At 42.0% G+C, this 15,498-nt stretch overlaps 1 protein-coding gene across 2 annotated transcripts in view; it reads left to right on the forward strand.

Annotated features, from left to right (window-relative positions):
* LOC118278614 (modular serine protease-like) overlaps positions 1-15,498 on the forward strand; it is a 200,117-nt gene that overhangs the window by 10,063 nt on the left and 174,556 nt on the right. For both annotated transcript variants that reach the window (XR_007706846.1, XM_050703531.1), the window contains exons 5-13: positions 1,983-2,099; positions 2,562-2,696; positions 3,298-3,478; positions 4,978-5,060; positions 5,484-5,689; positions 6,636-6,851; positions 12,368-12,529; positions 13,105-13,226; positions 14,415-14,591. Coding sequence is in view for 1 of the 2 variants with exons in the window: in XM_050703531.1 (XP_050559488.1) it covers positions 1,983-2,099; positions 2,562-2,696; positions 3,298-3,478; positions 4,978-5,060; positions 5,484-5,689; positions 6,636-6,851; positions 12,368-12,529; positions 13,105-13,226; positions 14,415-14,591 (1,399 nt within the window). In the remaining variant the exon portion in view is untranslated. The remainder of the gene's footprint in view (positions 1-1,982; positions 2,100-2,561; positions 2,697-3,297; positions 3,479-4,977; positions 5,061-5,483; positions 5,690-6,635; positions 6,852-12,367; positions 12,530-13,104; positions 13,227-14,414; positions 14,592-15,498) is intronic.

Consider the following 15,498-nt stretch of genomic DNA (forward strand, 5'->3'; position numbering starts at 1 on the left):
CGTCTTGATACTGGTGGCGCTATGCCTCCTTCTCTACATAACGTTTGCGAGACAAAAATGTCGAAAATTCGCATCCGACAGAAGGAGGTATATAAGACGTTGCGTAATCTCGACGTGAATAAGGCCAGTGGACCCGACAGAATCCCAGCCGTGGTTTTAAAAACCTGTGCGCCTGAGTTGTCTCCAATCCTGACACGTCTGTTCCGCCTTTCCTTAGAGACGGGTCAAGTGCCGGTTGCATGGAAGCTGGCCAACGTGCAGCCTGTGCCCAAAAAGGTAGTCGTGCCGACCCCAATAATTACCGACCTATCTCGGTCACGTCCATACTCTGCAAGAGTATGGAACGTGTGCTTAACAACAGGCTCATGGCATACCTTGAAGGTAACGACCTCCTCAGCGATCGGCAGTATGGGTTTCGCCGCAACCGATCTACTGGGGACCTTCTTGCGTATGCCACTCACATTTGGAGCGAGGCCATCGAGAAGCACGGGGAAGCATTAGCTGTCTCGCTCGATATATCTAAGGCCTTTGACAGGGTATGGCACGACAGTCTTGTCGGCAAGCTTCCTGCGTATGGACTTCCCGCTGATCTGTGCAGATGGATTGCAGACATCGATGGCTGCTCGTCTGACCAATTTGGCATCAACGCCGGAGTCCCTCAGGGGTCAGTACTTTCAGCAACGCTCTTTTTGCTGCACATCAACGACCTGCTTAAGCCCGGTATCTTTGGGTATGCGGATGACAGCACAGTTGTTGAAAGGTATGTGTCCGATGCGCGGACTAGCGGAACACAGATCCAGTCTCTAAGAGAATCAATGGTCGAACGGTTGAACTCGTCCTTGAAGGCGGTCTCCGATTGGGGTGACGCCAACTTGGTCAAGTTCAACGCTACCAAAACCCAGGCGTGTCTCTTCTCTGCCAAACGGAGTCAATTTCCGCTGACTCCTACTTTCCGAAATGTATCCGTTCCAATATCGGATCATCTTGAGCTTCTGGGCGTAACTCTATCGCCAACGCTAAACTTCGGTTCTTATATAGAGTCGAAGGCGCATCTGGCTGGTAGGAAGTTGGGTATCCTCTCGAAGGTGAGACGGTACTTCACACCGAAACAACTACTGAGCCTGTACCAGGCGCAGGTTCGGTCATGTATGGAGTACTGTTCTCACCTTTGGGACGGCTCGGCTAGACACCAGTTGGATGCGCTCGAGCGCATTGAAAGGCGTGCCAAGAAGCTCATCAATGATGATGCGCTTGTGGAGGCCCGGCTTCAAAGCCTTGAACACAGGCGCAAGGTCGCAAGCCTTTCCGTTTTTTACCGGATACATTTCGGAGAGTGTGCAGGGGAACTGCACAACTTGATTCCCCTAGTCCTTTCCATCAACGAACCACAAGACAATCGGCGAGGCGTCACCGTTTCATGGTGGATATCCCACCCACTCGCACGAAACGCTTCGCTTCAAGCTTCCTTGTGGGAACTGCTAGGGAGTGGAACTCCTTGCCGGAGTCTGTGTTTCCTGATGGGTACAACCTGGGTGTCTTCAAAGCCCGAGTGAATAGGTTGCTTATGGGCAGACGTGCTCCACCGTAGGCCGCATCATCACTTACCATCAGGCGAGATAGCGGCCAAACGTCGGCCCATTCAATATAAAAAAAAAAAAAAAAAAAAAAATTACAACGTTTCAAAAAAAAGAGCTGCAATTAGGTAAGTAGTATCCTCGGTCAAAAATAATCACACTCTCATTCATAAATTTGATGAACTGCTTAATTTTGGTTTTTTTTTTTCTAGCTAAATTTCTAGAAATAAGTCTGCTATTTGACGTAAAGATGACGTCATAATAGAGTATTTCATACAAAGTTCATAGAAAATATCGTTTTTGACGTTTAGAAAAAAGTATTGAATTTGACTAGTAGGAAACTAGCCTATAGTCTACATGTTCAGTTTGCATGACCACGCATATAAGCCTGTTTTTAAATGTTTTCAGTAAGGACCAATGGAGATGCAGGGATGGAAGTTGCATCTCTTTCGATGGGATGTGTGATGGTATGGTAGACTGTCCAGATGGCAGCGATGAGACCCACGCCCTCTGTCGGAAAACTAAGTAAGTTTCTATCAATAGCTTATAAGTACTGATTGGTAAATGATGGGATTACTATTTAAGAGGGTCTGCCATACATCTCGATTAGTTTTATTTTTATATGGAATAAGCCAGTAAACGAGCATACAGATCACCTGATGCTAAGCAATTGCACTCTTTTGAAGTCCAGACAAAATCAATTAAAGATGTCGGAGAACCGTGCAAGTTGGTTCTGTAGTGGACTTTTGAGGAAAGAACCACAGCAGTATCAGCGGACTTGTTCAGATGGCAGTACGCATGTATCAGTTTACAATCAGCTCAGCTGACGGCTGTTGCTAAATAATCCGAGGAACAATACCAACCAAAAGAACATTTGGGTAGGCCACAGAAATGCTCAAATTGTCAGAATATAATTAAACTAAAATATAAAATGACTAGCCAAAGTCTCACACGGTGAAAGTTAATAAATCAATTTGTTTTCATCAGATGCCAACCGAATTGGTTCCGGTGCACGTACGGCGCGTGCGTGGACGGCACGGCGCCGTGCAATAACAAGATGGAGTGTGCGGACAACTCGGATGAACTGCTGCCCCGGTGCAGGAATGAAACGGACGAGACCAGGTGATGAGATTAGTTCTATTCTTTATAATACGAGTAAAAACAATAACAACGTCAGCCTTTTGTCCCCGAAGGGGTAGGCAGAGGTGCACATTACGGCACATAATTCCGCTGTACAATGTAAACCCATTATTTTTACCACTTGTGTTATAAGTCCCATTGTAATAGGGAGTGAGCCTATTGCCATATACGGACACAAGTTCAGACTCCGTGCTCTATTGCGAAATTTTCGAAAAACTTGAAAAAAGCCCAGTAATACTTTGCCCGACCCGGGAATCGAACCCGGTTTACTCCCTTGTTCGGCAGCCGCAGTTGCGACCACTCGACCAACGAGGCAAAAAGTCTACAAGAACAAATTTTTTTCGGTATATTTCTCAGTAGTACCTTGGAGTCTGGAATTGTGCCCAGTATATGGCAATAGGCCCCTATTACATGGGACTTATAACACAAATGGTGAAATGTGAGTGTACATTGTATAGCGGCATTACGTGCCGTAACGTGCACCTCTGCCTACCCCTTCGGTGTTAAAAAGCGTGACGTTGCATGTGATGAGTCGATCGACATTCATGCCATTGTAATATCAACTCTATTTCTATGCACACAGAGGTCTATTCCGCTGTGACAATGGCCAGACCATCCCATCATCGAGCCACTGTGATGGCACTCCGGACTGCCCCAATGGTTCGGATGAAACGGTTCGCGCATGCGCGGCAAAGGTGTGTCCTTCGTACCTTTTCCAATGCGCATACGGCGCTTGCGTCGACCAGGGAGCTGATTGTAATGGGGTAAGTTTAATAATTATAATCTACTAGCTACTTCCGCGCGGTTTCACCCGCTCTGCTCGGCTCCTATTGGTTATAGCGTGATGTTTTATAGCCTATAGCCTTCCTCGATAAATGCACTATCCAACACAAAAAGAATTATTCAAATCGGACCAGTAGTTCCGGAGATTAGTGCGTTCAAACAAACAAACAAACAAACTCTTCAGCTTTATAATATTAGTATAGTATTAGTATAGATTATAATATTAGTATAGTATTAGTATAGATTATAATATTAGTATAGATACTTATAATAAATCTGTAGAAGGGTCAATTCCGTACATTTAAAATATTGAAAAAATAAATAGCAGGTGTTACTGGATCGATACCAAACCCAAATATGTGATTAATTTTTTTTTGTCTGTCTGTATGTTCAGGCATTACGTGAAAACTAACGGTTCGATTTCGATGAAACTTGGTATAATTATACCTTATTATCCTGGGCATAAAATAGGATACTTTTTATCCTGGAAAAATACGTAGAAAAAAAACCTCGAACCTCTGCCTACCCCTTCGGGAATAAAAGGCGTAACGTTGCTTTTTTGTTGTTCTTTGGGATTTTCATAACAGACTTTATTATAACTTTCGTGAGACATACTAAATTAATTATTATGTTAATCATTAATTTTTAAAACTGTATCCAAATATTTAATTTTACTTATAAGTTTTTAAACTGACATGGTCACTAACACTAGTATTAGAACTCGAAACGGGATATTTACCATGTTTATCTATGTCTATGAGTTTCCGATATTTCGGCACTGTTGCAAGCGCTATGATCACGGGTGAACTGCTTATGCTTATATGGGATAGGATTTTGAAATAAATAATTACTCGTCTATAATTTTAATCATCTTATATTTTCTGCAAGTTAAGCTTTCGTCTTAAGGTCTCAGCACACATATGGGATCGGAAAGGGATCGTAACCGTAACGCCTTTCGCCTCGCTGTCAACCAGGCGTCAACCTACCGTATGCACGTAACGAAAGCGTATCAGCAGCGCCTGTACGTCAACTCGGCTACGGCTAGGCGACACCGACTAGACTAACACGATAGTTAGTCGGTACGGAGAGACGTAAGCGCGGGGACGGAGAAACGTAAGCGCGGGGACGATGAGCCGTAAGCGCGGGAATTCAAGTTCGGAGCCTGTTCCGAGGCGAGGCGATTACGTTTATATTCCGATTAGTGTGCGTTGCAGTAGGGAGTTTAATACAAACCATTCTGAACGGCTCGAGGCGATACGGTGACGATCCCTTTCCGATCCCATATGTGTGCTGAGACCCTTAACGTCTTCGTACCAAATCTCAATATGACGTTTTCTACCTTCTTTCATTCGCTTCCTTTCATCGTCTATATCCCTCTCTTTCACACATAACACCGTCTCTTACACTTCATCTTGCGTTCTGTTTCCCACACTTATATTTTTTTTATTTACCCATCATCATCATCGCTATTGTTTCACAGGTAAGAGAATGCGCCGATGGTTCAGATGAAGCTGATGAGTTATGCAACAAACAGCTGCCGAGCAACCCGACTGTGACTACCAGGTAAACCAATCATTCTTTATAAAGTCGATTGCTTACCATCAGGTGATACTTACCATCGGGTATCTTCAAAGTCCGAGTGAATAGGTTGCTTATGGGCAAACGTGCTTTTTTATGAAAGACGCCGTAAACGAGTAGACGTATCATCTGATGGTAAGCAATCGCCGCCGCCCATGGACACTTGAAACACCAGAGGCGTTACAAGTGCGTTGCCGGCTTTTTTGGGGTTAGGAATTTAAGGGTGGTTGGGAAATCGGGGATTGGGAAGGGTGGTAATTGGGCCTCCGGTAACCTCACTCACACAACGAAACCCAACACAAGCGTTGTTTCACGTCGGTTATCTGTGAGGCCGTGGTATCATTCCGGTCGAGCCGAAGCATGGCTCTCCCACACTTAAATTTAAATAAAATGTATTTATAATTTCAGACCGATATCGTCGGGCAAATGCGTACTGCCACCATATCCAGACCACGGCACGTATGTGGTGGCCAACGCTCCTTACGCCGTACCTGGACAGGGATTCCAAGCTCTACAGCTCAACGTCACTTGCCGTCCAGGTTACGGTGTTCCTGGGACAGACGTCGTCTTCTGTCAGGATGGGACATGGTCTAATGATATACCGAAGTGTGTTCGTAAGTATCTCAAAGTCAATGTTAAAATTATTTATTGCAAATAGACCGGGAAGGCACTTTTGAACGTCAAAGCAAATATAATAATAATAATAACGTCTGTCTGTCGTTCAGTCCTCTAGTGAAGCTATTTGCTCATTCCAAAGTGTAGATTCCTATGGAGAAGAACGAGCAAGAAACTCCATAGGTTACTCTTTTTCAATCAGATTCACAATACAATTCTTGGTTACATTGTTTCGATTGCTTCAACTATGTGAGAACAATGTAAAACTAATATTCACGTTTTCAACAACCTCTTTTGAATTTTAAGGAATCCCTAAGCTAACGTAGGTGACACTTAATGATATTTTGGTTTTTATCGACCTATAAGTGACACCTGATTTGATTTGTCTAAGGCTTTCGATTAAGCTGGCATGTTTTGTAATAGAGTAATATGTATATGTTTGTTGCTTAGTTTATTAATATTATTATTGCTTCACGCCTTTTATCCCTGAAGGGGTAGGCAGAGGTGCACATTATGGCACGTAATGCCGCTATACAATGTACACCCACTTTTTACCGTTTATGTTATAAGTCCCATGTAATAGGGGGTGAGCCTATTGCCATATACTGGGCACAATTCCAGAAACCGTGCTACCAGTGAGAAAGTGTCGAATATCCGAAAAAGCCCAGTTATACTTTGCCCGAACCGGAATTTTTTTTCTTAATATCGAAAGTTTCTCTTAAAATCGATGCTTTTAGTTTGGTGTTCCGCAAGGAGCTATAATAGGCCCAACTAAAATTTTAGAGAAATTCATTTTACATGGTGTTTATTTCACTTAAAATGTATGTAAAGTGGAACCTTGCAACAAAGTTTTGAAACAGATATCTTTAACCCATTTAGCTGAAGTTTTGTTTACTTGTGAAATGCTAAAACCAAGTTTCTAATTTAAATTTTATTTTGTCCAAGGTTTCTGCAAACTGGACCCACATCCATCAGTGCACTACCACTGCCTAGTCTCCGGCAGCGAAGGCCTCGAAGGGCAACGCAAATGCAACACCTACGAACCAACTGGAACAGTCATCAGACCAGAATGCAACAGCCCAAACTACTACTCAACAGGCATCCTCCCACCGATGAGATGCATCGATGGTAGTTGGAACTACGTTGCCATATGCGCACCAGGTTTGCCCAAAAACGGAAAAAATATTACCATACTCATAAAAGATACTGTAGAAGTGTATGTACATGATTTTGTTTACGCCAGTGGTCAGGGCTTCCAACCTGATAAAGTCACTGTAGATATTGTTACTAAGAAAGATATAAGTGATATAAATGAAGTAGATAGTACTGCAAATCCTATGGATTATGAGATTAGTGAAGACGATTGGCGTATGGGAGCCCCGCAAAGGCCTCAGACGGGACAAAACAAGACAATTAATGTGAATATTTATAATAGCAGTATCGTTGTTAATTCTAATAATTATAAAGATAGGGTTTAGATTATGTTCCTGTTACTATATTAAGCGGTTTCACCAGCTTCTCCTAAACTGTTTCTGTACTAAGAGTTACTTAGCTAGATAGAGGGAGCACTTTTTAAGTGGGGAAAATCATCTAATGACTTTAGTCTTTTACTGGCTAAAATCTTTTATATTGCACTAGCGAGGTCAACTTTAATGAGTAGGTACGAGTGATAAGTGAATTAGGTAGGTAATTATTAACGGGGAGGGAATCGTCAAATGCTCTTCCCGCGAAGGAGGGCTTCCCAATGAGGCGAGAGGGAGTGTCCGAGTCATTTTTTGAGAGGGGAAATCATCCAATGCCTTATCCCGCCTTGAGCGGAAGTGTCAGACTATTACTGACTTAAAACCACCCCGTTCCTTCTCCTGCTTTTCGAACCGGAGCCCCGGTAAACCCGCTAGGTAGTCCGCAGCTCCGGATCAGACATCAGCCCAACTGGGCTCCGTCTGTGGTACTGGGCCCCATCAGAGGGAGAACCTTAACAAACCTCTTACCTTTACATTTTGGTTAGTGAAAATTATAATGTTCTTATAATAAGTGTCACATAATATACATATCATATCACTTCACATCAACAGCCTATAAGTGGCCACTGCTGACCAAAGGCCTCTTCTCGCAAGGAGAAGGATCACCACGCTTGCTCAATTCGGGTTGGCGATTTTAAACTTATAATTAGACATTATAAGCCCAGGTGTTTTCCATGATGTTTTCCTTCCAATAGAAAGTACATATAACCCGGAGATAGTCACATTTACGGTGGTAGGTTTCGAGCCCGTTCTCTCATGCGGGCGTTTGTAACCTCCAGGGCACCACGACCAGCCTCCGGCACTGTATAGGTGTCACTTGTACGTAGGCGAAAACTAAAATGTGCTTAAGTGACCTTAGCTTAGGGCTTAGTTAAAGTTTAAAAGAAGTTGGTGAAAATCGGCATAGATGGTTATTTTGACATCCTAGAGAATGTACATAAGTTCCTGATTATTTTTTAACCGATAGATAAAGCATAGCATGACGTCACATATTATATTCTCTATTTTTATAGTACTTTTCCACCAATGCTATGCTACGTTGCTGTGGATGCGTTTGGCTTCCACCAATCATATTCATAAGCTATATGTACCAATGAATATGATAGCATAGCCAAACGCATCCACAGCAACGTAGCATAACAGCAGACTAAATTACCTTTGATGCTCTACTACTGTATATATGACCTCCTATACCGAGATTATGACCAAAGAAAGGACGAGTATTTCCAAATAAATAGATTTAGAAATTAATTATTATGTTATCGGCTTACTCACGTAACTGTTTGACAAGGAACTCGACTAGTTTCAAGCCATGCTAGAGGCTATTCATGAGCAACATTCCACGACACACGACGCGCTGATTGTCGCGCTTCTACTTATGAATGAGCCTCTAGCACGGCTTGAAACTATTCGAGTTCCTCGTCAAACAGTTACATGAGTAAGCCGATAACATAATTATTAATTTAGTATGTCTCACGAAAGTTATAATTAAGATTTATAAATATAGATTCTACCAATCTTCACTTCGGGATGAAAAGAATCCTAGATATCGTATTACATATTACAAAATGCATTGTAACTGCAGAACTTACATAGTTGAAGCAATCGAAACAATGTAACCAAGTATTGTATTGTGAACCTGATTGAAAAAGAGTAACCTATGGAGTTTCTTGCTCATTCTTCTCCATAGGAATCTACACTTTGGAACGAGCAAATAGAGCAACTAGAGGACTGACCGACAGACAGACATTGTTAATATTATTATATTTGCTTTGACGTTTAAAAGTGGTCTATTTGTAATAAATAAATTTGACGTTGACTTTGACAAACCTATCTTTGTGCTTAATTTCATTAAAATATACTCAGTAGTTTTCGTTTAGTATCAAATAAACATACATAGGATAGGATTTTTAGTTAAAAAACTACATTTATATTCCCAATTCCCCCCTTCCCAATCTTCCCAATCCCCGATTCCCGAACAACAACCCTTAAATTCCTAACCCCCAAAAAGCCAGCAACGCACTTGTAACGCCTCTGGTGTTTCAAGTGTCCATGGGCGGCGGCGATTGCTTACCATCAGGTGATACGTCTGCCCGTTTAACGGCCGGTGTTTCATAAAAAACCGGTGTTTCGTAAAAAAAAAATATCATTATACGTGAAAAAAAAACATATCAATAGTTTTAAATGTATTTTTTTTATTAATGTTCGTTTAAGAACAATTATAGAGATGATAACGGGGTATGAAAATTAAAAATCTATTTAATCCGTCAGTTAGGTATTGAATAATTTTGAAACGAAGACTAGAAAAAGACTAAGGCTCGATTTATACTAGCGCAGAGTCAAAGCGCATCGAAGCGTCTTTCCAAAACTGAACATAACAAATTCAACCTTAACTCTACAGCGTAATGCACACATTACTTCGGAGATTTTAAAACGCGCGCATTCGTCCGTATTAGCGCGTCTGCGCGCGTACAAAATTCGCTGGAATTCGCTTTGGTTGTAAAGAATGACGCTTCGGTGCGTTTCGACTCTGCGCTAGTACAATTTGACCCTATTTCGATTTTTAATTTTCATACCCCGTCATCATCCATATTGATGAAAGAGTTTAAGACATGCTGTTATGTGGACGATAGACTTACGTCCGAATACTGAAATGCTACTCAATTTTAAAGGCCGGCGCACACGCCTTTAAAATTCACGGCATCGTTGTATCAAAATAAAGTAACATAAATTCTAAATTCATTGAAATAAGGTTCAAAATAACTTAATTTGTATTAAAATCCTTTGCCGTGCCATGCCGTGCCGTGCCCGCGGGCGCATTCCCTAAGACGCTCTCAAATGTAGTTCTGTCACTATCAATTCTTTATAAAATGACAGAGATAGCACGATATTTAAGTACAACTTAAAATTGAGTAGCGTTTGAGTATTCGGGCGTTAGACGTAAATGTTAAGAGGATGGATATTTGACAAGATATTGTACAAAAAGAAAATATTACTTATTTACAATAAATTTGAATTTTAATTAAATTTTAATGTTGTTTAATTTTTTTCTAATCCTGATCCACCATCCTTTTAACATCAGTATGCTTTATTTTATGGTATAAGCCGGTAAACGAGCAGACGGAATATCTGATGGTAAGCAATCGCCGCCGCCTATGGACATTCGAAACTCCAGAGGCGTTACAAGTGCGTTGCCGGCCTTTTGGGGGTTAGGAATTTAAGGGTTGTTGGGGAATCGGGGATTGGAAAGATTGGGAAGGAGGGTAATTGGGCCTTCGGTAACCTCACTCACACAACAAAACACAACGCAAGCGTTGTTTCACGTCAGTTTTCTGTGAGGCCGTGGTATCACTGCGGTCGAGCCGGCCCATTTGTGCTGAGGCATAGCGGCCTGCAAAAATAATGATTTTGGTGTCCCAAAAATGATGGCGCTATCAAACAGTGGGTTAGACATTTAGAACTTTTATACAGACGCCTTACTTACGAAGACAGACAACCTTAAACGTCTCATAAAACCAAGGATATACTAAGGGATAAGTGTCCCACGAAGAGTATCGGCGAAATGTCAAATAAATTTACGCCTGGCATATACACGTATAATATAGGGTGACTGGTAATTAGTGAACGATATTTAAACACGTGATTGTACTCATAATTACAAACAACTTTCCCGAAGAAACATTTTTTGTATACTCATTAGTTTTATTTTTATCGAGTATAAACTCGTGTTGAAATTTTCTCGGCCTTCACTAATTACCAGTAGCCCTATGTGGCGACATCGCGCGACTCAAGTCCGAAGCGATGTTGTGTCGCGTGATGTTGCCAGACTAGTCGACCAAAGTACATCAAGCTACTGCACCCAACGTCGCAATGACACGTGTCGCAGGCAATTTGTCCTCTAGTGTGCCCTTGCCTTAATAAATTAGTACTAGCCGTCTTTGCCACGCCTGAAAAAGGCTGTTAAGCTGTACAAAATGCTGCGAACTGCCTAGCGGGTTACCGGGGTTCCGGCTCGAAAAGCAGGAGTAGGAACAGGGTGGTTTTTAGTCAGTAAGAGTCTGACACTCCCTCTCGCTTCGCCCAAGGCGAGAGAAAACATTGGATGATTTTACCCCTCAAAAAAATTAACAGCTGTACATTATATTTAAATTAAGACATGTAATACCTTAACATGCAAATAAAGATTTTGAATTTGAGTTTGAGTTTAATAATATCTGAGCGATGTCACTGCTCATGAATATGAGATTTGAGGTGACTTGAAACTAATAGAGCTATTCTCGAAATGCTTCAAAAAAGAGCATACTCTATATTAAAAAGGCCGATGACCCACTTGTCACTCTTCTGGTGTACTGGGTCATCAGGTGATTTGTCTTTACTAGCACAATGATATGTACGGTGAAGGAAAACGTCGTGAGGAAACCTGGCCTTATAATTTTTAATTATAAGTTTGAAATCGTCAACCCGCATTGAGCAAGCGTGGTGATTAATACTCAAACCTTCTCTGTGTGAGAAGAGGCCTTTGGTCAGCAGTAGCCACTTATAAGCTGTTGATATTGGTATCCACGGGCGGTATCGATTACTTACCATCAGGTGATACGTCTGCTCGTTTATCCTCGCGACCCGCCCCAGCTTCGCATAGGTGCAATAGCGATATATTATGCATGTATTATACATATAAACCTTCCTCTTGAATCACTCTATCTATTAAAAAACCGCATCAAAATCCGTTGCGTAGTTTTAAAGATTTAAGCATACAAAGGGACATAGGGACAGAGATAGCGACTTTCTTAATGATTTTTCGATATTCATTGTAAATAAAAAAAAAAGTGTACTTTTAAGATACGCACTGTAGAGAAATTACCACTGGTTGCTCTCTTGGTGTGAATTCTAATCGCTTGGCGAGTGTCGCCAAGCGAGTTTTATCTTTCACAGCTCTTGTCGCTCAGCGACAAATTAGTGAAGCGAGTGCTCCCGGCAGTGTGAACAGTCGGCGATCAACTATTTGTATATGCATCTCTTTTGTTTACACGGAAAGTATATGTATTGTACGTTTCTTGAGCGAGAAAATAGCCGATAGTTAGTCGTTTTCTCGTCGTTGGTGGGACAACTGCCTTATACTATGTAGTGTTTTCATAAAAAATCTCGTAATTTCAGAATGTGGCCGAGTGACTCCTGAGGGAGTGGACCTCATCATCGACGGTAGAATAGCCAAGCGAGGTGAACTGCCCTGGCATGTTGGCATATACAGAAAGACAACAAATCCATATATGCAGATCTGTGGAGGATCTCTCGTCACGAATAGAATTGTTATTTCTGGTAAGTATTCGTTCACAAACCAACTTATATTAATTATTTATTTATCTTCATTTAATTCGTTCATTTTTGTTCAGGAAAGTTTGCAACAAATAGAATTGTGGCATGCAATTTGCGAAGTTTCGTCCGAAACTTCGTTTTTCGTGGAATTAGAGTAGGTCCCCTGCTCTTTCCGTGGGTGGTGGTTTAAGGACCACACATTTGATGTTATGTTTTAAATCAACAGTCTGTCCCTTTCTTAATATGCTTTTTTAAGGTCGACCTGTAACGAAAAGTGGAATACAACTTGGCTTGGCTTTGCAGATTAGCTCATCATGCAATATAATCGAGTTCTCGCAACGTCACGCCTTTTATCCCCGGGTTAAGCAGAGGTGCATTACGGCATGTAATGCCGCTATACAATGTACCTACACCGACTTTTCACCATTTTGTGTTTTGAGTCCCATGTAATAAGGGGCAATTGCGATCGTCGAACAAGGCGTGAGCCTAATGCCATATACACCTCTGCCTATCCCTTTTGGGGATTAAATGCATGACGTTGCATGCATGCATTTTAACATTAATTTATTTGTCAACAGCTGCACATTGCTTCTGGGATGACGTCAGTAAGCTGCAACCAGCGAGTATGTATGCGGTCGCTATCGGCAAGATCTACCGACCATGGGCCAATCCTAAAGACACTGATGCTCAAAAATCTGATGTGAGTACTGTTTGTTTTTGTTTTTTTTTAAAAAAAACGTTACCCCACATTAGGATTTTCTCCTGTGTCGTGGGTGCGTTTACAAACATACAATTTCACATGCACATGACACCCAGACCCGAAACAATAATTCGTGGATCACACAAAGAGTTGCTCGGTGCGGGAATCGAACCCGCTACACGTTGCACGACAGCCAGTTGCCCAGCCACTGCGCCAACTGTGCAGTCTGAATACCAATCTTTTTGTTTGGTATCTAGGGGGTAATGGGGCAGATAAAGTGTTTCAAGTGTGGGAGACCCATCCTTGGCACGAATGGGCCGGCTCGACCGGAGTGATACCACGGCCGAGCAGAAAACCGACGTGAAACAACGCTTGCGTCGTGTTTCGTTGTGTGAGTGAGGTTACCGGAGGCCCAATTCCCACCCTTTCTAATCCTCCCAATCCCCGATTCCTGAACAACAACCCTTAAATTCCTAACCTCCAAAAAGCCGGCAATGCGCTTATAACGCCTCTGGTGTTTCAAGTGTCCATGGGCGGCGGCGATGGCTTACCATCAGGTAATACGTCAGCTCATTTTGTTTCATAAAAAAAATGGTATAGGACGGTAAAGGGGCCGACTAATCTCCTGACGGTAAGCTAATGGTGCCACGCAAGGACACTCGTAACTCCAGAGGAGTTTCAAGAGGGTTTTTTGGACAAGCCCGGCACAGCCTCCCAAAACCGCTGCAACTCCTGTAAGCCAGTATCTACAGTAGATACAACCATGAAAACACCGGAACACTGAAGTCCGGCGCGTCATAGGGACATGAATGACTGTCTTGGATCCCGCAACGAAATAAATCATTAGATATTATCGTGGAAATTATCGTTTTCTTCTTCTCTAATAATATCTTCTCTCTATCTCGTTGGACGTAAAGCAAACTCGTACTAACGCCCCAAGCGCAAACGAATTTAGGTAAGATGTAAGTTTAAGTGATGTGATGTGAGTTTAAGTTTTAAGTGCTTCATGCTGAGCAACTCTTAGTAAAGATATAACTTATATACGTGTATGTGAACTATGTATGTTTGTAAACTCACCCAAGACACAAAAGAAAATCCTAGTGTCCACCCTAGGATTTTCTCTTTTTAGCAACGACTTTTTAAAAAGAGGAAGAGAGTTTTCTTTTTTAAAATATTTTTTTCTATCAGGTCAAAGAAATCAAGATCCCCGCTAGATTCCAAGGCAGTGCGGCGAATTTCCAAGATGACATAGCAATACTTGTTCTGGAAACTGCCTTCGTGTATCAGACCTATGTTCGACCCGTGTGTTTGGACTTCGACGTAAATTTCGACAGAAGACAACTGCAGCCTAACAAGCTTGGAAAGGTAATTTAAATATATTGGACTATATAGGGTGACTGGTAATTAGTGAACGATATTTAAACACGTGATTGTACTCATGGTTACAAACAACTTTTCCAAAGATAATTTTTTTGTATATTGATTAGTTTTATGTTAATTACAATAACAAAACGACAAAATTTCGCATGATCAGCTGTTAGCAGCGAGATGACTAGTAGATGTTTTTGAACTATACGCGCGCGTGCTAATGAAACTTTGTTATTGTGATAAAAATAAAACTAATGGGTATACAAAAAAGTTTCTTTGAGAAAACTTCTTGTTATCATGAGTACAATCCCGTGTTTTCCAAAGAAACTTTTTTGTATACTCATTTGTTTTGTTTTTAATGCAATAACAAAACACGCGCGGGTTAAATTCCGAAATAGTCTTCCGATATGACGGGCGCGGGCGCCTCAATAATAATAATAATAATAAGTCCGCAAGGCAGCTTGTGGCGAGCTGTTGGGCAGTGGCGACCCCACGGACCTGACTCCCTGGAGAGGCCCTACTTTTTAACTCCGGTTGGTACTCGTGACTATCCGGAGCGGCCTCTCCTGCCTCATTCTTGCCTTAACCGGCTGGTTTGAGTGGAGATCGCAAGAGTGGAGTTGTCTTCAACTCCACTTAGGGGAAGGATGTATCCCAATAAGATGCTGGTAGGGGTCTTGACCGTACTTCCGGGATTGCTCTGATAGCCGTGGGATGCCCCCCTTCCTCAAGCAGCTCAACGGATGTTGCTTCCCTTGTCGCTACATGCTAGCGGCCGTTTCAGGGGCCCACTATTGAGTTTGCGAGTCACCCCCTGCCTGTTTATCCGTATTTTTTAATATTGGTCAGGGGCAGGGGCCATAGTAGTCCATAGTTACCATATTTACCAGTCCATTAGCCACCC

The sequence above is a fragment of the Spodoptera frugiperda genome, chromosome 24 (assembly GCF_023101765.2).
Source record: "Spodoptera frugiperda isolate SF20-4 chromosome 24, AGI-APGP_CSIRO_Sfru_2.0, whole genome shotgun sequence".
Lineage (NCBI taxonomy): Eukaryota > Metazoa > Arthropoda > Insecta > Lepidoptera > Noctuidae > Spodoptera > Spodoptera frugiperda.